This window comes from Hemitrygon akajei, chromosome 29 (genome assembly GCF_048418815.1).
Source record: "Hemitrygon akajei chromosome 29, sHemAka1.3, whole genome shotgun sequence".
Lineage (NCBI taxonomy): Eukaryota > Metazoa > Chordata > Chondrichthyes > Myliobatiformes > Dasyatidae > Hemitrygon > Hemitrygon akajei.
Window position 1 is genome coordinate 29,054,718 of NC_133152.1, and position 25,472 is coordinate 29,080,189.

A 25,472-nucleotide genomic window follows, 5' to 3' on the forward strand; every position below is an offset into this window, starting at 1 on the left:
GCATGGCCAACAATTATTTCCATTTCTAATTGCCCTTGAAGAGGTAGTCAGCAGTCATTCACATAAAGGTACTTCCACTGTGCTATTGGGTACAGCATTCTCCAAATTGGGTTCCACGACATTTAAAGAAAGCTGATGTGCAACTTGGAAAGGAATCTACAGAGTGCTGGAGCGTGTTCCCCTTGGTTATTGCACACTGGGGAGATCCTGTTGCAGTAGATTAGGGGAATAAGAGCTGTGCGCTTTGTAGGCCTTACCCATTGTAGCCACATTGTGCCATTTGTGTGTAACATCATCACTTGATAAAATGACAGGTCCATATTTCTCCTCCTGCTAAATGCAACTGCTCTCTAGGAAAAGTTCCTGCTAAATCTTCACTGCATCCAGCTCTGCTTAACTTTCTTGAGGTGTGATTTTTGGAACCAGATCCAACGCCTTTGAACCGGTTTTGCATTTACTAACGTGTTACCCAAAAGAAGGAAGCATTGTTGATCTCAGCTAGGTCAGCAGTGGTTAAGGGATGGTCCAGACAACCAGCATTCCCATTCCTAGGGACAGAAACTGAAAATACAATCTGATTTGGTTATCATACTTTACATAGATGAATAGCCTATTATCAACTAGGTTGTTCAATTTTTGTACATGGTTACAGAGAGCTAACTGTGGGATTTACCCCAAGATGGAGTCCACATCATTACAAAAGAAGGAAATTAGGGTGACCAGGATAAAACACCTTTGAGTCTTTAGACCAGTTTTGCAGCTCCACATAAGGAATGATTTAAATGGAGTTTTGAAACATGCCTCCTATTTTGCAGTGTGTTCATTCCCTCCTCCTCTTCCACAATTTCCTCTCCCTCATCTCATATATAAAGATGGGCAGGATGTCCACCCTGAAAGTAGTGTCTAAACTTCAGAGGATCACACTGGTGGAATGAAGTGAATTCCCATCCTTCGTTAACTATTAACTCTGATTGCCCTGTTCCAGATTCCAGTAGTTCTATTGAAAGTAGCTCCATTTCTGCTGAAGTATGTTTGGTAGACATTTTGCAGATGGTTTTTGTTCATTTGTTTCTTCAGAAAATCAAGTATATATGTAAGGGAATTGTGCTGTATTGGATGGCTTAGGTAATACTGTTAACAAACTGCTATCACACTTTCAAATTGTCAGCTTTGTTTGGAGAATTATTGTAGTGAAAGTCCTTCACAGATCAGTACAGAAATGTTCTTATTTAAGCCAGTCTGGTACTGGTAGAACTGATTGCTATTCGTACTATTCTGGCATCACCATTAAAGTAGAAGTGGTTTATAAAACAATGTCCCTTTTGTCATCCTACATGAACTGTGAATGTGTCTGCTGGTTGAATGGACTGGCTAACTTTCAATGGACGCCTGTCAAAAATTCTGGCTTTAAGGCTGTAATCTTAACTTCCATCACATGTAGAGCATGAAGTGGAATTACGGCTGCATCATTTGAACGTAGACAGGCAAATTCATGGATGTGAAATGCAGCTGGGTGTGGATTTTGATTGCAGGTCACCAAGACACATGGGATTTTCCATCAGAGTGCAAGCAGTTCACTTGTAAGGTGCCTTACATTGTAAAAATATTCATTTTGCAATGAGAATTGGCTGGTGTGTGTTTCATGTCACTTTATGTACCTTCATACATTTCCCCTTGGTGAAAGTATTACAAGGATTCACAGACTAATTAAAAAATTGAGGAGAACTTCATGTGATCATAATCCTCTCTAAACCAGCTAATGAAGATTAGATTAGTGTTAGCTTTGTGAGGAGATCCCATGATGCTATAGAGGCCGTCATTGGGTATATTTTAACAAAAGTTGATCAGTTCTCGATTATTAAGGGTGTCAAAGGTTATAGGGAGAACGCAGGAGAATGGGGTTGAGAGGGATAATTAATCAGCCTTGATGAAATGGCAGAGCAGAATCTGATGGGCCAAACAGCCAAATTCTGCTTCTATGTCAAATGGTCAGGAATTTTTCCAAGTATTTTACAGTATGTCAATCAGGTCTTTAGAGCTGAAGCTCTGATTGCATTGTCTAGAGCAAGGTTAAAGTCCTGTCCCTTCTAATTCAGAGCTGAAAATGCTTAGCTGACAAAGAACCATTCTGTCCTTCAAAGTGAGTGTGCTACATCAGTTGTTCAGTGTTATCATTCTTGCACTAAAGCATTCTTTACTAAAAAAGCTTCTTGTCAAATAATTAGAATTGATTGCCTCATTTCAGTAGTTGAGCAACTCCAAGTGTCATGTCTCCAGATGTAGTCAATATTTGAAGAGAGAAATAATTGAAAAATAATGTTGTTACGACATTTTGGCTGCTTGACTTTTTCCAGAAATATTTTTTCATAATTCAAGTTCCCACGATCTACAATACAACCTTCACAAACCCAAATGCATTTTTTTTTGGCAATCTTAGTAACATATCACATGTGTGACAAGGAACAAGTAGTTTTTATTTGAGGTTTTAGATTTTCCCCATTTTTAGTAATTAATTCTGTTTTTCTTCACTTCTTGCCATTGTATTTTCTCTAAACTTAATTCAAAACCATCGGATGTTATACTTTGAGATTCATACAAGGGTATTGCCCCCCTTCTTGGAAAAAAATAACATTGAGTTTACAATATATACAACTCCTAACCTATGCTGAGTTAGCTGATGTTAAATTGTTAACTCATAATTATTGTCAAATTAAACTATAGAAGAAACAATCAAATACATTCATTCTCACTCTCATTCCAGGAGGATTAAATCAGGAGCATGCACTTAGTATGAATTCTTCAACTAATTGACCTAGGTCTAATCTGTGTGGGTAACTTGCTCAATTGATAAATGTTTTGAACCATTAGGGAACTAACAGAAATATTTCCTCACTGTTTTTGTCTATGCATTACACTGTTTGATGCTACAAACTTGATTCTTGTCTCCAGGAATGTGATTTTTTTCACTTTGGCTCTCCTATGCAAATTTGGGAAGTATGGTACTTTGTGGGACATTGGAAGGAAAGATTCATAAAAAGTCTCTATAGATGTAGATTTAAGGAGTCTCTTGAAAGGGGAAAAAATGGGAGGTTGTGAGTCTTAAAGCAGAGAAGTTTAGACAGCAGATGTCAGATTGCTGAAGGTTGTCTGCATTGGTGAAGAGAAAGGCACAACATCCCGAGGCAGAAGGCCATAAATTAGGGTTTTGGGTTATTTTGGTGATACATAATTATTTCTGAGACAATTAATCTAAATTTGTAGCTGATGTTTTACTCACTGCCACTCCTGCTATGTTAATCATCTATTTCATGGTACATTTGTTCTTCCAGTTAATTTTGTCAAGTACATTGATTGGTACTACATTTAAAATTTAATCTATGTAGGTAAACAAAAGGGATACTGTCTTTTAAACAGCATTCTTGTACCTCAACTGATAAAATGCTCTATTTTTATTTTGAACTCATACTAATCAAACTTCTACAAGTTGAATGTATTTTATAGCATGTGTTTCTAATAAAGGCAAGCATTTCACAAGGCTACTGTTTTCTGAGCCGGGAAGTCATGTTTATATGTATGTATATGTAGAATTTAATTTTGCCTCTCCCATGCCCTAAATTCTGCAATGTAATGTGCCTTCAGCTATAAACTCTGGTTTCTTTTAAATCTTTTTTTATTACCAGGGGATCCATTTAGTTCTTCAAAGTCAAGAACATTCATCATTGAAGGTACACAGTACCCAAGAAATGAGTATTAATACTTAGCTGTTCCAAGGCATTTTATGGGACAGATTGTTCGTTCACTCTGCTCCTACTTCCTCCCTTTCACCCAGAGAAGTAACCTCCCCATAAAATGCAACTTACCTGACTTTTTAAAAACATCTTGCAAGTAAATAAAAATGATTCTGTCCTACCCTTTTTGCTTCTTACCTTTGAACATGTTTCTTCTTTTTAAAGTGCCTTTATCACATTCCTTAATCCATGCATGTTATAAAAATGCCAATCCATTAGGGTTTAGCACCTTGAGTTTCCATTGACTACATGCTTTCAGGTTTGCCAGCATTTCATTTTGAATTCCTCTCATTCTGTGAGCAGGTGTGTCGCTTATGGTAATGTTATGTAGATAGAATTAACGTATTCTTAGAAATTTGTGTGCTTCCTTTGCAAGTCTTATTTCTAATTTTTATTGAAATTAAATTGAAAATCTCACAGCACCTTCAGTAAGTGTGTGCTTTGGCTGATTTTTGTTTTAATTAGTATTTGCGAGATGTTAGAATTCATTTTACTTTTTCTTAACGTTGTGATCCTTCCTCTCCACCCCCCCACCATTAACTTGCTCCTCAATTTTTTTTTGTTATACTTATTGGGAACATGTAACATGTAGGCTGTGACAGTTTTTAGTCTGCAAGAATATGTTCTTAAAAATGAATCCCCGTAAGAGGCATCAGGCAGCCTTGCCATTTCCCTTTGCTAAATGGCACAGGTCTGCTGATTAGAATGGGGATCAAGGAAGCTCTTGCAGTTGTATCTAAACTTGGGTAAGTATGAAACTACCAAATTGAAACCTGTTCTTTTGGTCACTTTGATTAAGCAGCAGGAGGTTTAGTTTATCTAAGTCAATCATACCTCATGCTGACGTCACCTTGTAAACTAGTTGCCACTTAAAGGTTATGCATTCTCATTAGCAACTATTAAATGGTGCTGGTGCATTGATTCTAAAGATAATTAAACATTTATGCTCAAAGTGAACATACGATTCACTTTTCACCCTCCCACTTCTTCATTTCAGGATATCTGATAGTGATCTTTTTGCCTTTAGGTTACGTCAAATAAAGTTCAAAGTATAATTTATAATCACAGTACATACACATCACCACACACAACCCTGAGATTCTTTTTCTGCAAGCATACTCAGCAAATCTATAGAACAGTAACTGTAAACAGGATCAATGAAAGAGCAAGTAGAGCATAAAAGACAACAAACTGCAAATGCAAATATAAATAAATAACGAGAGCATGAAATAACAAGGTAAAAAGTCCTTAAAGATCATTGGTTATGGCAACATCGCAATAGAAGAGTGTAGCTATCTTTTGTTCAAGATCCTGATAGTTGAAGGGTAGTAACTGATTTTGAACCTGATGGTTTGAATCCTGAGGCTCTTGTACCTTCTCCCTGATGACAACAGCGAGGAAAGAGCATGACCTGGCTGGTGAGCATCTTTGATGATGGACACTGCTTTCCTACGACAGCATTTCATGTAGCTGTGCTCAGTGATTGGGAGGGCTTTACCCATGATGTACTGGGCCAAATCCACTACCTTTTGTAGGATTTTTCATTCAAAGGCATCCTGTTCCCATACCAGGCTATATACTATCCATACATATCTATAGAAGTTTGTCAAAGTTTTTAATGTCATTCCAAATATCCACAGACTCCAAAGAAAGTAGAGCCGCTGTTGTGCTTTCTTTGCAATTACATTTATATGATGGGTCCAGGACAGGACCTCTGAGATAATGACATGCAGGAATTTAAAGTTACTGACTCTCTCCACCTTTGATCTCCTGATGAGGACTGGCTCATGGACCTCTGGGTCTTCCCTTGCCTGAAGTCTACAATTAGTTCCTTGGTCTTGTTGACATTAAGTGAGAGGTTGTTATGACATCACTCAGCCAGTCTTTTAATCTCCCTCCCTGTATGCTGATTCATCACCACCTTTGATCTGTCTACCGTGAGTGAAATGTAGGTGCTGCAGAATGGCTAAGCACCTAGTGAATATGGAGCCATCAGCTAGATTAACCCCTTACCAGCCTGCAGTCATCTGGTGATGTGACTGATATGGTGGAAGCAATGGAAATCCTCAATTGTCAAATAAATGAGATGCAGCTTGTTAGAGAGTGGGGGAGGGGTTAATACTGAATACAAGAATAGTGTTTTGTTATCACTAATAACTGGCTGTTTAACCAGTTAACAACGTTTTACTATTGCAGTTGAAGTGTTAACTATATCCTGGAGACATCTAGTGTCACTAAACAATCTTATTCCAATAGGTATGATCAAATCCACAAAGAAATACATCAACTTGAGCAAAATAAATAAAAATAAAATTGATTCGGATTCCAATTTAAGTGTATAAAATAACCCGGATTTTATTCTACTTTCTGGATATCAGGTACTAGATTACAATAAATAGAAATGGTTTCCTAATATATCTTGTAATATATTACATTAATGTTATTCAAAGCTGGCTAAATGTTAACTTAATTCTAAGTAATTGTTCAAACCTATAAACAAACTTGTGACAATGAAGGGATTTCAAGTCATTAAAAGTCACTTATTTAAGGGGATGGCAAGTTGTGGTCCTGCTGATAAAAGTGAATTTATGAATGAGTAGCTGAGCCATTCTGACCAGGAAGCTTCTGTGTTCAATTCTGAATCTACTCCCAGCCCACTTACCGCAGTTAAGATCCTAAAACAGACCTCAGTGGTCTGGGAGGGGCACTACCCTGCTCGCTGACCAGCAACCCCTGAAAGCAAATATGCAGCAAGACTGAATGGTCTAATTCTGCTCCTATCTCATAGAGACAGCCTTGAACTTGGTTGTGATGCTTTCCACAGCTGAACAATCTAAATCACTCTCTATTTAATATTGTCTAAAAGAATTTGAGGCTTGCCAATCTAAATATTATAATCACAACCAAATTTGCCATGATCACTTAATTCAGGACATGCCATTTAATACCTGTTCAGCCATTGTTGGCCAGTAGTTTGCATTGGTGAAAGTGACCATTTAGTGCAGGTTTCATTGTAAATTAGTAATTATTGCAATCTCTGCTGTAGGTTATTTTAGTGATAGACTGGTACTTGTTTCAGCAAAGTGGGTCTGGGAAAAAAGTTACTGAAATCACCACTGCTGAACAATTTTACAATATTTAAACTCTCCTTGCAAATTTGCTCCAAGATTTATTGTAAGGAATTGTTCAGCTACCATGCAACTGCTTGATTTAGTTCCGCACCCTTACTGTGTAGTAGTAATGGTTATAGAATTCTGGAGTGAATGACTAACTGTAAGAAGGAATGAATAGAGAGGGACTGTATGAATATTATGTTAATCCACGCCAGTGTATTTGAGAAAGCTGACATTTCAGAACACTGGAACAACAGAAAGTGCAAGTCGAGTGAGAAACATACATTCATTGAAATATTGTCTATCATTTAAATGCAAAATTAAGGTTAGTGCTGTAATAAAATATATTATTACTGTGCATTGTATATATTGAAGGTTACGTTAATTAAGGCAGAATATGGATAGAGTTGATGTTGAATGATCTTATTTTAATTGTACCAATCAAAACCAGAATAAAGGTAACAAATGTGTTTAAATTAGAACAATTAGGAAAGAGCAACACACACAAAATGCTAGGGGACCTCAGCAGGTCAGGCAGCATCTAAGGAAATGAATAAACGTCCAGTGTTTTGGGTTGAGACCCTTCATTAGGACTGGAAAGGAAGAAGCTAGAATAAGAGGGTGGGGGGTGAGGTGGAGGAGTACAAGCTAGAAGGTGATAGGTGAAGCTAGGTGGGTGGGATTGGGAGGGTAAAGTGAAGCTGGGAGATGATAGGTGAAAAAGTAAAGAGCTGAAGAAAAAGGAATCTAACAGGAGAGGAGTGGACTATGTGAGGAAGGGAAGGAGGGGCATTGGGGGAGATGATAGATCAGGCGAAGACAAGAGGTAAGAGAGAACCCAGAAAAGGGAAGGGTGAAGATAGAAAATTTAGAAAGAGTAGTTAAAGCGTAAAGTTTGATATAAAAACTTAATAGAATGAAGAAATAAAGTTAAAGATGTTGTGATTGAAAAGGGCAAAGTTCAATTAAGCAGAAGGATATCTGTTCTAAACAAACTGGCAGGAATTTCAGCAAATAGCGGAAAGTTAGCGGTCAATAGCGGAAAGTTTTTGAATATAAGATTGATCAAGTACATATTTTTAAGCAGATGTAAAGGGCTGCACCAAAGATTTGTGTTTCTTCAATAAATACATAAAACCTAATCTCAGGCTTAAAATGAGACGCGTGATAAATGTGGGTTAAACAATGATGCTCATGAGGAATATAGATGGTGTAGGGATATGAAACAGGAAAGTAAAAAAAACTAAAGTGGGGTCAAAGTAAACTAGCAGACTTGCTAAAGCCCACATTGAGTCAGTGACTGTATTGTTTTCACACAGTTTGATGGTGTCTCAAGGGAAATATGTTAGCAAAATCCAGTAAGAGAAAAATAGCAGCAATATGAACACAAAGTTGGTTGAGAGGAAACAAAAAGTGGGAGTAAATCAGCATTCGCCCAGGGTGGCTGCTCGATACTGTCCTTGGGATATATGGTTGATTTGGACATCAGCTGGACTCCAGTCTCAAAATTTGCTGGTAATACCAAAGTATACCACATCAGTGAGGTCTGTAATAACACAGGGCATGGAAACTTAAGAGAATTTTCAAGTAAGTGACAGATACAATTCAATGTGCATTTATGAGGAGACCCATTATGAAAGCAGAAATAAGGAGTGGTAACAAATAACATGCTATTTTCTATGATGTTGTACAAGGGTGAATTTGTAATCTTGAATTCAATAAGAGACTAGTTAGAAAAATCGTGAATTTATATAGTATCAGCAATTTTGACTTACTGCTTTGAAGATCATTTTAAGTTTTGTGGCAACAGAATGCAGTTAGATTTTGGGCATGTCGTCAATGAAAGGACATTTAAACATTGGGGAGTGTATGTCACTTGTTCTCCAGATAATGTCAGGAATATGAAATTATGAGCTCAAGAAGATACTCAAGATTTTAAAACATTTTCAACTTTAATCCGGATGCTGCTTTCAAAATTATACAAGTTTCCAATGAAGTGAATTGCGAGAAAACTATGCCAGCGGAGGAGTCAGAAATGAGGTGTCATTAATTTTAAAATGATAATTAAAAAAACAAGTTTTTGAGCAGAGCAATTTGTTGCTATAGTTAGTATAGTCACAAAAAACAAAACAGAATCCAGAACGTGACTTTTCAACTTATTGTACCTGCGCAAGTCTTTAAATAAGTTATCAAATTTAAACCCACTCTCATACTTATCCCACAAACAAATTATTTTCAAATGTTATTTTTTTCATTTCACTTTTGTTCATATAAGATCCTATGTTTTTAAAAACCTGTTCAGGGAGTATGTAGTCCTGTGACCAACTGAGAGAGTCAAGCCATTGCAATCCTGGTAGCAGCACCTCTGCACAGTTAAATAATTCACACCTCCTCCAACAATTGTACCAGTCCATCACTAACTATCTAGTCTTAGCCTTCATGTTTTGGTTTAAAGCCTTGTCTATATTTTCCTTTCCATTTGATTAATTAAGAGTCTGCTAAATCATTTAATGCATCATCTGTATAGTGGCAGTTCTGGCAGAATTACCGCAGAATTCTTTGTGCTTTTGTCAATGGTGCATGTTATGCATTTCAACCATCGTCCTTTTATATTTGGCCTATATATGCCTGTGCATAATTTTAATGAAAAAGCCTGCATGATAACAGATTGGGCTGAGAAGCCATGGTGGGTTTATTGAATGTTTTTTGGGGTTGTTTTTTTAAAAAAATATTTTATTCCTCAAGTCTGGCAGTAAAATTTAAGATATTCCTTGCAAGCAATGTATTCATGTAACAGAGCCAGACGGGATGGGGTGAGGGGTTGAAGGAAAAGAGGGGGAAAATGGATGAGCTATATTCTGTAATTGATTAACAAAATATTTTCTTTTTAAATATTAATATTTAATGCTGCAATTTACTCTCAGCCCTACTGACTGTCTGCTGGATTCAGGCCTAAACATTTACTTTTGTACCATTTTACTGATTTTTTAAAAATCATCCCTCTGTACCAATTCACTAAATTCTGTAGGTCCTTCTGAGATAGAGCAGCTTCGCCCCTTATTGTTGGCCTACATGAAGCAATAGAACCTTTTTGAGGACTATATTAACAATATTACATCAAAATTTCACAGGAATATAAATATATTGCATATAAGGTACCTCATAGCTTTTCATGTGTTAGTGTATTTATTACCACGTTAAACTCTTGATTTTAGCAGGCTGCAATTGATGTATTATCAAGTTCTGCACCATTACAAGAATAGGGAGCAGTAACTTCAGATTTCTGCTCCTATTTGTGATATCACTAAAATGGAATATCGTGATGTTGCCTGAGGGAGATTTCTACAGAAATTATTGACTCTATTTTGTGTCAGTTAATTATACAACATCAAACACCAGTAGTTTAGAGCTGGGTGATATCAATGAGTGTACAAACAACTTTTAAACTAAAGCTGATGTAGCAGTTCTAAACTGAGAATTTTTTTATTGGGGAAAAATGCATTGTAAAAGTTTCAAAACAAAACTTATCTTTTTTATTAATGAATTAAGAGTGGAATGGGGTCAATTCATATCTAGATATTTCATTTCAATAAACAGAAATGTACTTTAGAATATATTGATGGGTTTTAGACACTAACGCAACAACAATTTATTATAAATAAAGCTGGGTAAACTGAGGATGGAGAAATCTTCTTTGCCTTTTTTTTAATTGCATCAATTCCAAGAAATTTGTAGCAAATTCTTCCAAGTACTGGGTGTGTAGCTTCAGAGCCCATTGCAACAGAAGAGAGAAGTTAGCGAGCTCCAGATTATAGGCAACCCTTTCTGCAGTCCATGTCAAGATAAAATAGAATCCATTCTTGCAGATAGTTAAACCAGTAATATGCAGTGCAATTGTCTAAAGAATGGAAAAAATGGCCACTAGGGCAAAGATACCAGGAGTGGTTCAGAATTATGAATCTGGACTCCTGCAAGCAGTAAAACTGCATGAAATGGAAAGAAAATTAGCAAGAATTGAAAAGAACATTGGGTAGAGTTTTTGAAATCCTGCTTTGATCTGGGTGCTTATCTTTTAGCCCAGTATTAACATGTTGCATACCAGAATTTGATATAGCTGGTCCCACCATTCAAACCAAGGCAACACCAATTTACTTTTAGGTATAAACACCTGCATATAGTGGTCCTGACATTCTGGTTTTTTCCAAAATGTTGTATATATGTGTTGCTTATGTTATTGTTTATGTCTGTAATTTAATTTTGCTTTATGCTGTCATTTTCCCATTGATTTCTCACCCAGCTTAGTTCACATGGGAAATGCTCTTTCATAGTTTGCTTGCATATATTTACATGGCAGCCTTTTGAGCAGCAGAAGGGTAAGATGAACCTTTTTATCCTGTCATTGACTTTCAACCACCTACCGACCATTAGGATGAGTTTGGATTTTCCCACCAGCCACCTTTCCCTGTTACACTCCATGAAGGGTCTCTGTTACCAAGATCAGAGGCTTTTGGCCATGTACAGTCATTGTTACTTGTTTCCTCTGTAGCAATTGGTAAAGCAATGCAGAAGTAAGCAGTGGCGAGAAAAACAAGGATATTCTTTCCTCTTGCATACAGCAACTGAAAAAAGAAACGCCAAGTTAAATGAGAATCTGTTACAGTTCACTCGGGTTAACGGATTGGTTATATATAGCAAATAGCTTATTTGTAGCAAAGAGATAATTGCTAGTGAACAGGAATATTTTAGTGGGATAAGAGAGAATGATGAGACAATAAAACATCCTGAAGGTACCAAGTTTGAAAACTTGTACTGTCTCTGCTATTCAAGTTAAAAGAAATTGAATTTATAAAGCGCTTTTAATCCCCTCTATATGCTGCAAAAGTATTTTTTTTCCAATTTTTCAAATTCATTGAATTCACTAGACACCAACAGAAACCTGCCATCGGCAGTAAACAAAAAATTACAGTCAAACTGTTCTGATGGTATGTGCTAAAAATACATATTTTGACTGGAATATCAAGTGCTGTCCTTTCTCTTCCAAAAAAAAAGTTTCTTAAGCCCATTGTGATCTTAAATTGATTACTCTCCTGAATAATGCACCTCCAATGGTGCGGCAAACCACTTTAGAGCGGTGATATTGGTAAGAGCTCTAAGCTTAGCTTTGGAGATAAAACAGTATGGACATTCCTTATGCTGATCTTAGCAAATACACAATAACTTTGCATCAAAGTTCAGAGCTCTGTGCATTATAACCTGCCTCCACTAAGGTTGATGGACATAGTCAGGAGCACCTCATAAGACACCAGTCAAGTTCAGTCTACCTACAAAAGTATATTTTGTCAGGCAACATGAAAAGACACTGACACTTAGTAGTATTTGTCAAGTGCTATCTATAATTTTGCTTTTTTTTTTCAAAAGTACTATCTACCTTGCTATATGAGATTCTTGAAAGGAAATGAGGCTTTGCTTATTATTGATGCAATATAAATGTAAATTCCTCTGTTGTTAACTGTATAGTGGAAAAACGATTATGAATGTGAAGATTCCAAAAGCTAAATAGTGAACAGATTCAGCATGAATTGATCAAATACAAGGCAAGAAAATGATAGACACGGTAGCTTTAGCTATTAAATATGACTTCCTATTTGTGAGTTCCTGTAGGCTGAAATCGTTGATGAAGGTTGAATAGCTGAAAATGCACCTTTTCAACTCAAAGCTGAGCTTCTAGCAGTTCATAATGGATCATCAGGTCATAGGAATCACTTTGGGCTGATTGCCTGATAGCCTTCCCAAACCCTGAGACTGCCAAAGCTATCCACATGATCAATGAGACTGCATCACTGGTATTCAGGTTGTTTAGAAATGGCATTGCTTTTAAAACAAAATACAGGGTATTTTAAAATTAAAGCTTAAAAAAAGCACTTTCATGTAGTAATAATCAATTAAATTCGTTAAAATTAATGTAAAGTTTTTTTTTAACTACTTACTTTTCTCTTGGAAGTCAGTGTCTCCAATTTCTTTGAACCTGGCGCAACCCTGCAAGCAGAGTTTCTTGTCAGAGAATTGGGAATCCTGTAGAAGTTCATGCTATCCTGTTGGACTCTTTCAGGAATCCATTGGAGCAGCACAAGGGTAGTTGTGGTTATGAGTAAGTGGAAGATGCCAGCATTGGAAAAAAATCTTCCACATGCTTACCCAAATAAATCTTTGGATTTGGACTAGAGTTAGGCAGAGGGTCTGCCTGAATAATTTTATGCCAATTTCCATCTTGGCTATTTGGAATTTAATAGAAGTTCCCGAGTTCACTTCACTTACCCTTAAAGCAGACAACTAAAGAGACATTCAACTTGTAACATGCAAGTCCCAGAGATGAAAGATCAGTGTGTGATCAACTGCATCATCCAATCCACCTTTGCACAATTGGACAGTTGCTTCAAGTAGAAAATGTGAAAGGAGCAAGGGTTTGAAATCTTCAATTATTTATCAATTAATAATCTTTTAATGAGGGTTGTAAATGTCCTTTTTCAGTCAATTTCTACATCAAGAAACTTTTGTAAATATGGAATGCAACCTTATTTAATGGAAGCACTCCTGATGAAATTAAATCATTTAGATTTTTTTAAAAAAGGAACTAAGCTGAATGCCCCAGTTGTATTATTTTGGTTGGTCTAAACTAACTTGGCATTTGGAAACAACATTGATCCCAGTACCTTTGAGTTATAAAGAGAAGCAATCAGGCAAAGTACCCTTCACTAACTGCTGGTCTTTGACCCTTGGTAGATCGCATGGATGTACGTAGCATAGGGATGACTGGATTGCTGTTTGCTATGAATTCTCTTGTAATCCAGTTGGTCATCACTGCTTAGATAAAAAACTGACAAGGCAAAGGAATGGCCATAAAAGCTCAAGTCATTGGGAAAAGCAGAGAGAAATGGGGAAAGAATGTTGCAGTTCCTTAGACATATTGAGTTTGGCAGGGGAGGAAGGAATCTCAAGATGTTTACAGTGTATGAAAATCAAACATGCACCAAAGGCAATAAATCATAATGGATGGGGAAGAGTTTATTCTGCACTTGTTATGTTTATGCCAGTAAACTGGCATTGGTATATATTTTAGTCAACAAAATAAAAAATGCACTTAGATGGTTGAGTATTATTAAGTTGCAAATTTCAGTTCCTTCATGCCCAAGCAAATGTTTTAATCTGCTTATTTAAACTTAGATTTTGTTTTATTATTGCAATTTGCATTATGCTCTGGGATTGAACAATAATACCAAGGACTATTTGTGTCCTTACTCCCTTACATTTCAAGTAAATTGTGTTGCTTTTGTGTGTCCCTGTTCTTCAATTTGTGGCCTGCTCAACTTCAGAGCATTAACCTAACAGCACTTCAGTGATGTTCCGTTTTTCTGCCCTCCCAAGAATAATGACAAGCAAGTACAATTCAGGAATAGTATCAGCAAATATTATTTCTGTTAAATATCAAGACTATTACGATACTTACAAAGCAAATTTTGTTTTTCCTCTAGAAAAGTTCTGCCATTGGACAGGGTACCATTGAATGTTAATGTTCAACCAAAGACAAGTTTAGGCCTGCAGTCATTCAGTCTTTGTTGTAATGCCTCGCTGGCCTTTGAACACATTTGCATAACATTTTGGATTAACTTAGTATGCCCCAAAAATTGTCAAAATCATTTTAGAGCTTTAATGTTGTTGCAAGGCAATCATTATAGCCAAAATCTACACAGTGAGATTTTTCAAATAATGAAGTGAGTACCCAAATTATTTGTTATTGGTGTTGGCTGGGAGTAAATTATGTCCTTGGCACTGGGAGAACACATTTCTTTCCAAGTAGTGCTAGTGCTATGTATTTTTCACTTCTGTCTTAAATAGTAGATAAGACTCAAAGTAAATCTCATCTGCATAACAGGACCATGCAGTGAATGCTTTAGCCTACATTTTATTCTTAAATTCTACCATTACAGTAGCCAACCCAAAGAGGAAGCAACAAAATTTGTTTTTATCAATCTTTTAAAATCATTAATCATAAAGAAGAGCTTTTTTAGATGGCTGATTCTTTTTTCTATTTGACGCTTACTACAAGGGGTACAAGAAATCAACAGTTAAGACTTACCAATGAAAAAGATAATCTACCTGAACTGTCTTCTGAAGCCTCCAAAATGAAGTTATAATTTACATGTTAATTTTTTTTAATTTGCTCTCTCAAAGTTTTGATTATTTCAATTAGATGAATGATACTAGTGAAACATTTTCGCTTTAAGGATTAATAAGCAGTTATTTTAGGTCAGTTATTGATTAATCTCAAAAGGGCATTTCATCCTGAACCAAAAAGGCATTTTCCATTTTTTACACTGGGTATTCAATAGCTTCAGTGTGATCACCATCGTATTTCAAGGTACAGTATGTGGTGTAGATCTGTGTCTAACTAAAGAACTGGACAGAACATGAATCCAGGTTCTGGAAATGAAAGGGCAGCATCTGCACCACACTCTGAAGCATCTTTAGAATCTAAAGTCCACTTTAGTTAAAGAAGTTGATGTGACTTTAGATTTACTGAATATTCAAACATACACTATTAAAGGTAGGCCTTCAAAAAAGGGATGTTGTCTCCTGGTTCATGCCAATCCTCAGATAAGTCATTGTTCTTGGTTTGACCAATACTTAATGTGACAATACCAATATTGTACATGCCTTCGTGTTTCTTTTGCCTGATGCAGGAAAGTCAGAAAAATTAGCTCATTCTTTATTTTTCACCCCATTTTTCCTCACATAAAGAAAATCACTTTCATCACACAAGCCCCTTCATCATTTGCTTTATTAAATCAGCAATACAAAGGAATTCTGAGGGAAATAACAGGTCGAAGTGCCTCATGATTCCACTGTTGCAGGACAGATGTACACTGCTTGCAAGATGTCTTGCGGCAAAATCCCTGTTGTGAAACCAGTAGCAAAACACATCCATAGTATGGCATGGCCATTTTTATGCCATTATATATTTAAAAATAAATAAATTGTGTTTTCTCTTCAAACAGAAACAGTGAGAGCAATGACACATGTGATTAACCAAGGAATGGCCATGTACTGGGGCACCTCACGGTGGAGTGCAATGGAAATCATGGTAAGATAAGCAAGAAGTTTAAATGTTAGGACATTTCATTCTTTTTTCCTTTTAGCCTTCTCTTGGCTGTGACCTCAACTTTTGACTTCCTATCTTCAGGTTTAATGTGTTTGTGTAACACACACACACACACACACACACACACACACACACACACACACACACACACACACACACACACACACACACACACACACACACACACACACACACACACACACACACACACACACACACACACACACACACACACACACACACACACACACACACACACACACACACACACACACACACACACACACACACACTCTGTAATGATTAATAAACCAATTGTTTGCAACCAAATGACCTTGCCTGGTGTCTCAAGGCTGGGTATGTCTGCACCCACGCCAACTCCCCACCTCTGGCTCTCGTTCTCTGCCACCTTTTTCACATCCTTCCCACGGTGTTTCACCTTTGCCATTCCCAACACCCCTTGCTCCCGCCAGATTTACAAATTCATTTGCTGCTTCATGTTGACAAATACAGTACTGTGCAAAAGTCTTAGGCACCCTAGTTATATATTTGTGCCTAAGTCCTTTGCACAGTACTGTATAATCTAACATAACCCTTTCATTTAAAACCAAATTAATTACATTATAAATTAGGTTCTGAAAAATGCCAGTTGCTATGCCTTCCAGTGGTGTTGCCGAAGAGTATGATTTAGTTTGAAAACGGGCTGAGGTTGTGGATGACTGTTGTGAGGATAAAGTTGGATGTTAGCTACAAGATCCATTATGAAAAGAAGATGCAGAAGAATACTCAAGGAAGGAATCAACTGATTAGGAAGCAATCCCTGTGGTGCAGTTGAAGAACGTAGGGTTTAGAGGCATGAACACCATGCACCGTTAGTGATGACTAAACCTTTGGTCACTCCAACTAGAACATCCTGCGTTTGATTAAATACAATGGGCTAGAAATTACTCCGTATCTTTTATTGGACCAGTAAAACGACATTTTCAGTCAATCAGCATTGTTGGGTTTTTCCTATAATTGCAGCACTAAAAAACCTTCAGTATAGAATTCAGACTGATCCATCACAAACTCTCACAGTTGTACGGCAGGTGCAATCTTTGTCACTAGACAAACAACACACTTCACACTACCATAAATAAATACTGCAATTGGGTAATCCCAAAGTCATAGGAACAGGGTTATACTGGTAGGGAAACACCAATGCTCAAGAATAGCAATCAACAGAATATGATGGATATGGCCCAGTCCATCACAGGCAAAGTCCTCCCCACTGTTTATGTGGAGCATTGCCACGAGAAAGCAGCATCCATCATCAAAAAATCCTGCCATCCAGGCCATGTTCTCTTCTTGCTACTTCCATTAGCCACAATGTACAGGAGCCTTAGGTGCCACACCACCAGATTCCCCTCAACCATCAGGCTCCTGAACCAGCATGGATAGTATCACTCACCACAACTTATGGACTCACTTTCAAGGACTCTACAACTCAGGTTCTCAGTATTATTTGTTTTTTGTTATTTGCACAGTTCATCTTCTTTTGTACATTGGTAGTTCTTAAGGGTCTCGGCCCAAAACGTCGACAGTGCTTCTCCTTATAGCTGCTGCCTGGCCTGCTGTGTTCCACCAACATTTTGTGTGTGTTGTTTACATTGGTAGTTTGTCAGTTTTTGTTTTCATTTATTTTTTAATACTGTTATATTTCTTTATTTTTCTGTAAGCACCTGCAGTAAGATGAATCTTAAAGTAATATATGGTAACATATATATACTAGATTTTTTAAAAAAGTTTTGACTTGATGTTGGTGAGAGTACCCTTAGAGGGCAGATTCCTTGTACATGAGAACCATGGAGATTTTCCAGGACCACAGCCAGAAAAATGTCAGGCTGATCTCCCTGTACGGACACAAGTACTACTCTGCATTTTGGGGATGCAGGTAATGCAGGAAAATACCTGTGCCTGCCCTGCCTGCTTCTGTGGCCTGAAGAAACAGTAGTTGAAGTCTCCTATCCTTGCAAATGGAGTTTGAGTGAGCACCTCGATGCCTGAAAAGATCCTGACATTAGGAAGCTGAGAGTGGCATTGAACCTGGCAAAGCCTTCATGGTGTGTACCTGAGGTTGTAGTTGAATTCATCAGAAGGTCACAGATTGCAGTGATGACATTGGAATGTTGGCACTATAAGTGCACAATTTTTGGAGAAACTATCTTAGCAGAGTGTATAAGAGCTGTAATTTTTCAGACTATTACAAATGAAAGTCTCTGCAGATAAATTTAGACTTTTAGAGGAGCTTTGAATTGGAACCGAGTGCTAGGGAGAAAAATTCCCACTGTGAAAAAAGGTGATTCATTACCCAATGTGTGCAAAATTACGCTGGGTTAACTGCAGAGCACTGCACACTTATTTGAATTAATTTCTAGCCCTGTGTGTCCCTAAGGAGAGAGTATGCACTCATAACAGGCACGTGTGTATCAGATCGAACCTCTGCAATCCTGCCTTTTCTATTTGAATGGTGATGGATAATTGAACACTAACAGGAGAGGAAGCTTCAACTGCATTCCAATTCTCAATGAGTGTGCTTTGTACATGAGTTGTAAACTAAAGGCAAAAGTATTCATGTCTATGTTGAACCACATGAACCAAATGGATATTAAGGCACATCACAATAATGAGAAGGCGCTCACAGCTAATGCAAATCATTCTTGTAATATCACAGTATAATTTCAGATTGCACCATGTTCAGTCTTAGCAAATGAAGTCAGCTATGGTATATACTCAAGATCAATGTAACATTCAAGTCTGGGCTTTCTCGGATTTTTCTGGACATTTTAGTGAGTCATGTCAAACATGCCGCATTATTTAAACCTTTTACCTCATTTCAGTTCATCATCAAGTTATAAAAAAATCCTAAAACCTGATTGGAAATGAGGATTATTCATCATTCTGCATATGACCTTTTTAAAGTAGCGCTGTGGCTTCTCAGTGCATTTCTATCGACCTTTTTTATTGATTTAAATGATTTTTGCTTCTTTTTTCTTCTTATGTGTGGCACATCCTAATATGTGCCTCCTTTGAAAAATAGTTTCTCCTTATCTATTTTGTGTATCTTTCCATTGCTTTTTGCTTTGTATGTACTTCCTTCCCTGTCATAATTAGAAGTAAGTACACAGGCTAACATCAGTGGAGGAACAAGAGACCTGAATTTGGAGCAAAAATCAATCTGCTAGAGAAACTCAATGTGTCAGGCAGGAAATCTGGAGCATTCCCAAAGACAACTTCCCACAATACCTCCCTTGTTTGGTTCCTCTTCACCTCCTGTAATCTTCGGTCCTTTGTTGCCTCCACCTTTCACTCCTCAGTCTCAATCGCTGCCCTCGCCCTTTCCTACCCCACATGACGCCATCTCTACCCTTCTACAGATGCTGCCTGATCCACTGAATTCCCCCAGCATTTTGTTTTAAGCCAACATCAGTGATAAAGCAAATTGCCTGAGCCAAGGAGCAGCTTTACATAGAATGTAATTCAAAACAACATTAGTTCAGTGTCATTCATGTCAATTTTAATTGCATCTAAAAATTTGTGAGAGATTATCTAAAATATGATTTACCCGGAGGAAATTATCACACTTTTTTTTTTAAGGGACACTTGTCTTTAATGCCATAATCTGTACTGGTTTCCTTTCTGTTACGGTGAATGAACCAATTAGCTCACAAGTAAGTCAGTTGTGTTTTAAATATAATCTTATTTTTCTTATCACTTCTTCTCTGGAGTTTTTAATTTGTGCTTCCATTTTCTGATATATTTTGAAATTTGAGCATAATGATGAAGTTACTTCTTTTAATGAACTCATTAATGAACTCATGGAAATCGAGAACTGATCAGATTCCTTCACTAGATTCTATTGCAGGCATTAAATAAAATATTGATTGTATTTGCTGCATTGCTGAAATAATAATTAGATCTGATGTTAATCACATCCCTCATGTAGCCAGACATGAGTGATCCATCCAATAAATATCCATCACATTCTGTCCCTATAGAGCAGAATTGTGTTGTATATGTTCAGGGAATCTTCAACATTCCATTAGAAATAAAAAGTAGGAGTTACAATATTGTGAATAGGAAGGATTCCTATAAGTTTGCATACGATCGATTTCTACTTGCTGCATTTTAGAGGAATGGGAGATTATCTCACTGAGTCACGGGAATGTGAGAATGATAAATGGGATAGATGTCAAGTGCTATTTCCTGCAGCTGGAAGGTCTTGGTCTTTCGAACCTAGTACCTGAATAAAGATGCAGATGATCATGAGTGACATGAGGATAGGTATCTTTGCACAGTGAGCTGCAAATCTTTGGAAGTCTCTTCTGCAGAAGGCTCAGTCATTGCGTGCATTCAAGGCTATAATGATAGATTTTGGATACAGAGGGAATTAAAAGTGAAGGGGATTGAGCAGGGAAGTGGAGCTTAAGTCAAGGAAAAGGCCTGAGAGTCCTAATTATCTACATATCTATTGCTGCTTTCATTCTCGCTCCACCAGCCAACCTTTTCCTCTGAAACTTCATTAGATAAGAAGTAAGAAGTCCAACATTCAAACTACCTACCGCTCTCAGACCCTAACTTTGCATTTATCACATTTTGGTACTGAAGCATACACTCACGTTTGTACACTTGTACTCCAGTGTGCACCCAAACCAGACAATTTTTTAGACTCCCTCAGTGTCGGTTAAAAAGTGCACAGCCTGGCACAGCAACGACTGATTGATTCCCTGAAATAAAGTGCCTGAATCTGCAATGCATTTTTTCTGGCTGTAATAAGAGTGGCCACAATACACAACCTACAGTATGTTGAAGGGTCTAAGCCTGAAACGTTGACTGTTCATTCCTCTCTACAGATGCTGCCTGACCTGCTGAGTTCCTTCAGCATTTTGTGTGTGTTGACCACAATACATTGCCGATCGCTGGGATTTGCACCATAAACTATCTCAATACCACATAGTATATTGTAATCTTTTCTAAATTCTTCTGAATATTTTAAAATTCTTGCAGCAGATCTTGCTGGCTCAGTCCCTCTGTCTGGAGTTATCACCCATGGGACACAACTGCACTTGTCCCAGTGTGGAATATCTATCTTACTGTCTTATCAGTGCACTTGAGTCCAGCAGTATGTTCTCACTGGTGACAAGCTATGAAATCTGGAATTACTTCTAAAGGGTTTTTTGTATTTCTGACATTCAGAGATGTATAAGAACTATTAAAATTGAAAACACAAGGGAGTCTGCAGATGCTGGAAATCCAGAGCAACAAACACAAAATGTTGGAGGAACGTAGCAGGCCAGGGTGGATCTGTGGAAAGGATCAACTGACATTTTGGGTTGAGACCCTTCATCAGGACCCTCTTAATGTAAACTGTTTTAAAACTTTTTAAAAAACTAAAAGTCTAATACTTAATTAGAAATAAAAACAATTAAACGAAATAATGTTCTAAAAATTAGCGGGCTTTTTTTTCCTTTGTCTCTTAAATGTGTGCTCAAAAACCCCTATTGAAATCATCGGAATATCAGATCTTCTATAAGAACCAAAGGGTAATCCCTGTAGCAGTTCTGGGGAATCAAATTGGACTCTGCTGTTTAATCATCTTAAATTAGTTTTCTTCCGATATCCTTTTTTCATCTGATTATACATTTCAAAGGTATATTTAATGTCAGAGAAATGCATACAATATGCATCCTCAAATGCTTGTTCTTCACAACCATCCATGAAAACAGAGGAGTGCCCCCAAAGAATGAATGACAATTAAATGTTAGAACCCCAAAGCTCCCCTTCCTTCCACACGTAAGCAGCAGCAAGCAACCCCTCCCCCCACTGGCAAAAAAAAGCATCGGCACCCGCCACCAAGCACTCAAGCGTGAGCAAAGCAACATCAAAGACAGACTTGCAGTACCCCAAAGACTACTCGTTCACCTGGTGTTAGACATACCACAGGTTCTCTCTCTCTCTCCCTAATAAGGGAGAAAAAGGTGCCTCCGTTTCACAGCGAGAGGGGAGACATAACAAACAACTCACTGGTTTACAATGTTAAAAGTCCGTTGCATCGCTCTGTGCTCAAAGGTCTCAGGTCTCTGGGCACACAGCCTTAGATCTTCCAAGTTCCACGGCACACCGATCTCCTGCCCGGACACCGACCTCCAATCCCACCCCGTCTCCAGAGCCATGAAATCTCGGTCCTCTGAAGGCGAACAAAGCTCTTAGGCCGAGCCCTCTGCGTGCCAATCAACGCCCAGTTGTGAAACCACGAGAGCAGGTCCCATTCCCGCAAAGAACCGTCGTCGGCATGTAACTCCGGGTCAGGGTCTTCAAAAGAACCCTGAAAGAGAAAAATGAGATATTAAAGATGGAAATAGAGCTGTTTTCGAAGATGCAAGCAAAGGAGTCGCCGTTAGGCACCATTGATCCTCCTAAGCAGTATTCCAGGTTTTCTGGAAATTAATTCTGAATTTTTAGTGAACAGGAACTGCTGTGAAGTAATTTTGGAGGATGCAGTAGAGAATGTACGTTAAAGTTCTGTGACATCAAAGAAAAATTGTGAAGCTTCCACAACCTGGAAATAACCATTACACTCAGTGGCCACTTCATTAGATGCCTCCTGTATTTAATAATATAGCCACTGATTGTATGTTCATGGTCTTCTGCTGCTGTAGCCCATCCATTTCGAGTTTCAACATGTTGTGCATTCAGAGATGCTCCTCTGCACACCACTGTTGTAATACATGGTTATTTGAGTTACAGTTGCTTTCCTGTCAGCTTGAACCAGTCTGGCCGTTCTGCTCCGACCTCTCTCATTAACAAGGCGTTCACTAACAGAACTGCCAGTCACTGGATCATTTTTTGCTTTTCACACCATTCTCTGAAACCATGGAGACTGTTGTGTGTGAAAATTCCAGATCAGTAGTTATTGAGATGCCGCAACCACATCATCTGGCACCAACAATCATTCCACGGTCAATAATTCTATGGGTACTATGGTAGCATGGCAGTTAATATGACACTAGTACAGCTCTGGGCGTCAGAGTTCAGTTCTGCCATCACATGTAAGGAGTCTGTACCTGCTAGCCGTGGAATGCATGGGTTTTCCCCTGGTGCTCTGGTTTCCTCCCACAGAGCAAAGATATTCTGATTAGTAGGTTAATTGGTTATTGTAAATTGTCCTGTGAGTAGGCTAGGGTTAAGTCAGGAATTGCTGGGCAACGTGGTTCAAAGGTCCCATTCTGTGCCGTATCACATTTCTTCGCCATTCTGATGTTTGGTCTGAACAACAACTGAATCTCTTGACCATGTCTGCATGCTTTTTATGCATTAAGTTCCTGCCACATGATTGGCTGATTAGACATTTGAATATCAAGCAGGTGTGTCTAATAAAGTGGCCACTGAGTGTAATATTAAAATTAATATTTTAATATATTTTTGGAAAGTATTTTTGATGGAAGACCCTCTTCGAAGATAACTTACAAAGTTACCCCTTACACTACTCTATCACTGTCTCTGATCTGCAGGAGGCTTACTCAGTGGCTCGTCAATTTAACCTCATCCCTCCAATATGCGAACAAGCTGAATATCACCTCTTCCAAAGAGAGAAGGTTGAAGTGCAGCTTCCAGAACTCTTCCACAAGATCGGTAAATATTTTTAACAAATAAATGTTCATAACAATAAATTGCTTGCCATAGTACCTTTCATCTGTTCAGTCTTGGCTTCATTCCTATGTGGCATAGTTCCACAGATAATGGATCATTTGTGGTATTATGTCCAAATGCCCATTCAAGAAGTCGAGAGGCATTTTGGTAATTTCTGAACAGATTACTCAGGGAAAGCTGCAAAATTGAGAGTCCCAGTGATGTCCAAGTTCCGAATCTCCCCAAGACTAATGGATGATTGTTATCCTTAATGGTAACATTGTCTTTAGTGTATGATTGGAAGCCCCTGTGTTTCAGTGTATCTAACCGTATTCTTCCTGCTACATTCTGTCTTGAAGGTGTTGGCGCGATGACTTGGTCTCCTTTGGCATGTGGTATTATTTCTGGAAAGTATGATGCAGGAGTTCCTCCTTACTCTAGAGCTTCCTTAAAGGTACAGTAAGTAAAAGGAAAAAATATTGCCACGTTCAGTTTCTGTGATCAAGTCAATTTCTCAACTTTATCCTGGGTAGAACTCAGGTGGGATGTTCAAGTGTCAGTACTTGATTTCTTTTGCTAAGCTGTTTTAAAAATCACATTTCACTGTATTTAGCATGAAGAGTTTTTAAATCAGTAACAAGGTATTTCAAATGAAATTTAAAGATAATTAAAATCAAAGGGGCAATGAATGCAACAGAGTTTTTAGGGAATTGGAATCATTTAAGTTACACTTTGTAGTCTGCTTTCTGAGTTACAATGTATATTAATGAACTGGTTGTGAATATAGTGCAGAAATGACTTCTTTTGCATGACTTTCCTCATGTACAATATAACTCCGTCACTGATTAATTCAAAGGGATTCACATTGTGTAACTCTAAGGTTCTGACGTGGAATGAATTGCCTCACCTACTCCAATGTGGAACATAATCATGAGCTAACTTATTATGTGTTCACAGGGTTACCAATGGCTGAAGGATAAAATTCTGACTGAAGAAGGCAGGCGACAGCAGGGAAAACTAAAGGAACTACAGGGCATTGCAGAACGACTTAGTTGCACCCTCCCTCAGCTAGCAATAGGTAAGGACATGAATTTCATTGCCTGCAGAGAGAAATATTCTCTTAATTCCAACTCTTTATACATATCTGATACTATTTCACTGTAAGTACTGAGACAAGCTGTATTTTTGTTATACCTGTCATCCATGTGGATTAGAAAATGTGAGCACTTGAGTTTCCAGTCGTGACTAACACAGAATGTTACAGCACTGTACAGACCCTTTGGCCCACAATGTTGTACCAACCTTTTATCAATCTAACCCTTAACCTTCCAGATAGCCTTCCATTTTTCTATCATCCATGAGCCAATCTAAGAGCTTCTTAAATGCCCCAAATGTGTCTGCCTCTATCACCACCCCTGGAAATATGTTCCACAACCCACCACTCTCTGTGTAAAATGAAACCGACCTCTGACATCCCCTCCTCCCCCGTACTTTCCTCCAATCACTTTAAAATTATGCCCCTTTGTATTAGCCATTTCTGCCCTGGGGGAACAAAAATCTGTCGGTTATTCACTTGATCTATGCCTCTTGTCATCTTGTACACCCCTATTAAGTTACCTCTCATTCTCCTTCACTCCAAAGCGAAAAGCCCTAGTTTGCTCAGCCTATTCTCATAAGACATAACACACTTAGGTTAATGTTTAGAAACTCACTCCAGTTTCCAACATGTACCTAACTTCATAAACA

The 25,472-nt window shown here is 37.9% G+C and overlaps 1 protein-coding gene across 18 annotated transcripts in view; it reads left to right on the plus strand.

The window, feature by feature from the left end:
• The window catches only part of kcnab2a (potassium voltage-gated channel subfamily A regulatory beta subunit 2a), a 287,858-nt gene that overhangs the window by 253,587 nt on the left and 8,799 nt on the right, over positions 1–25,472 (plus strand). For 14 of the 18 annotated variants that reach the window (XM_073032037.1, XM_073032048.1, XM_073032043.1 and 11 more), the window contains 5 exons: positions 3,681–3,725; positions 15,955–16,040; positions 23,609–23,729; positions 24,086–24,180; positions 24,684–24,804. In XM_073032037.1, coding sequence (XP_072888138.1) covers positions 3,681–3,725; positions 15,955–16,040; positions 23,609–23,729; positions 24,086–24,180; positions 24,684–24,804 — 468 coding nt within the window. The remainder of the gene's footprint in view (positions 1–3,680; positions 3,726–15,954; positions 16,041–23,608; positions 23,730–24,085; positions 24,181–24,683; positions 24,805–25,472) is intronic. The other 4 variants (XM_073032049.1, XM_073032050.1, XM_073032034.1 and 1 more) reach the window with 1 other exon arrangement.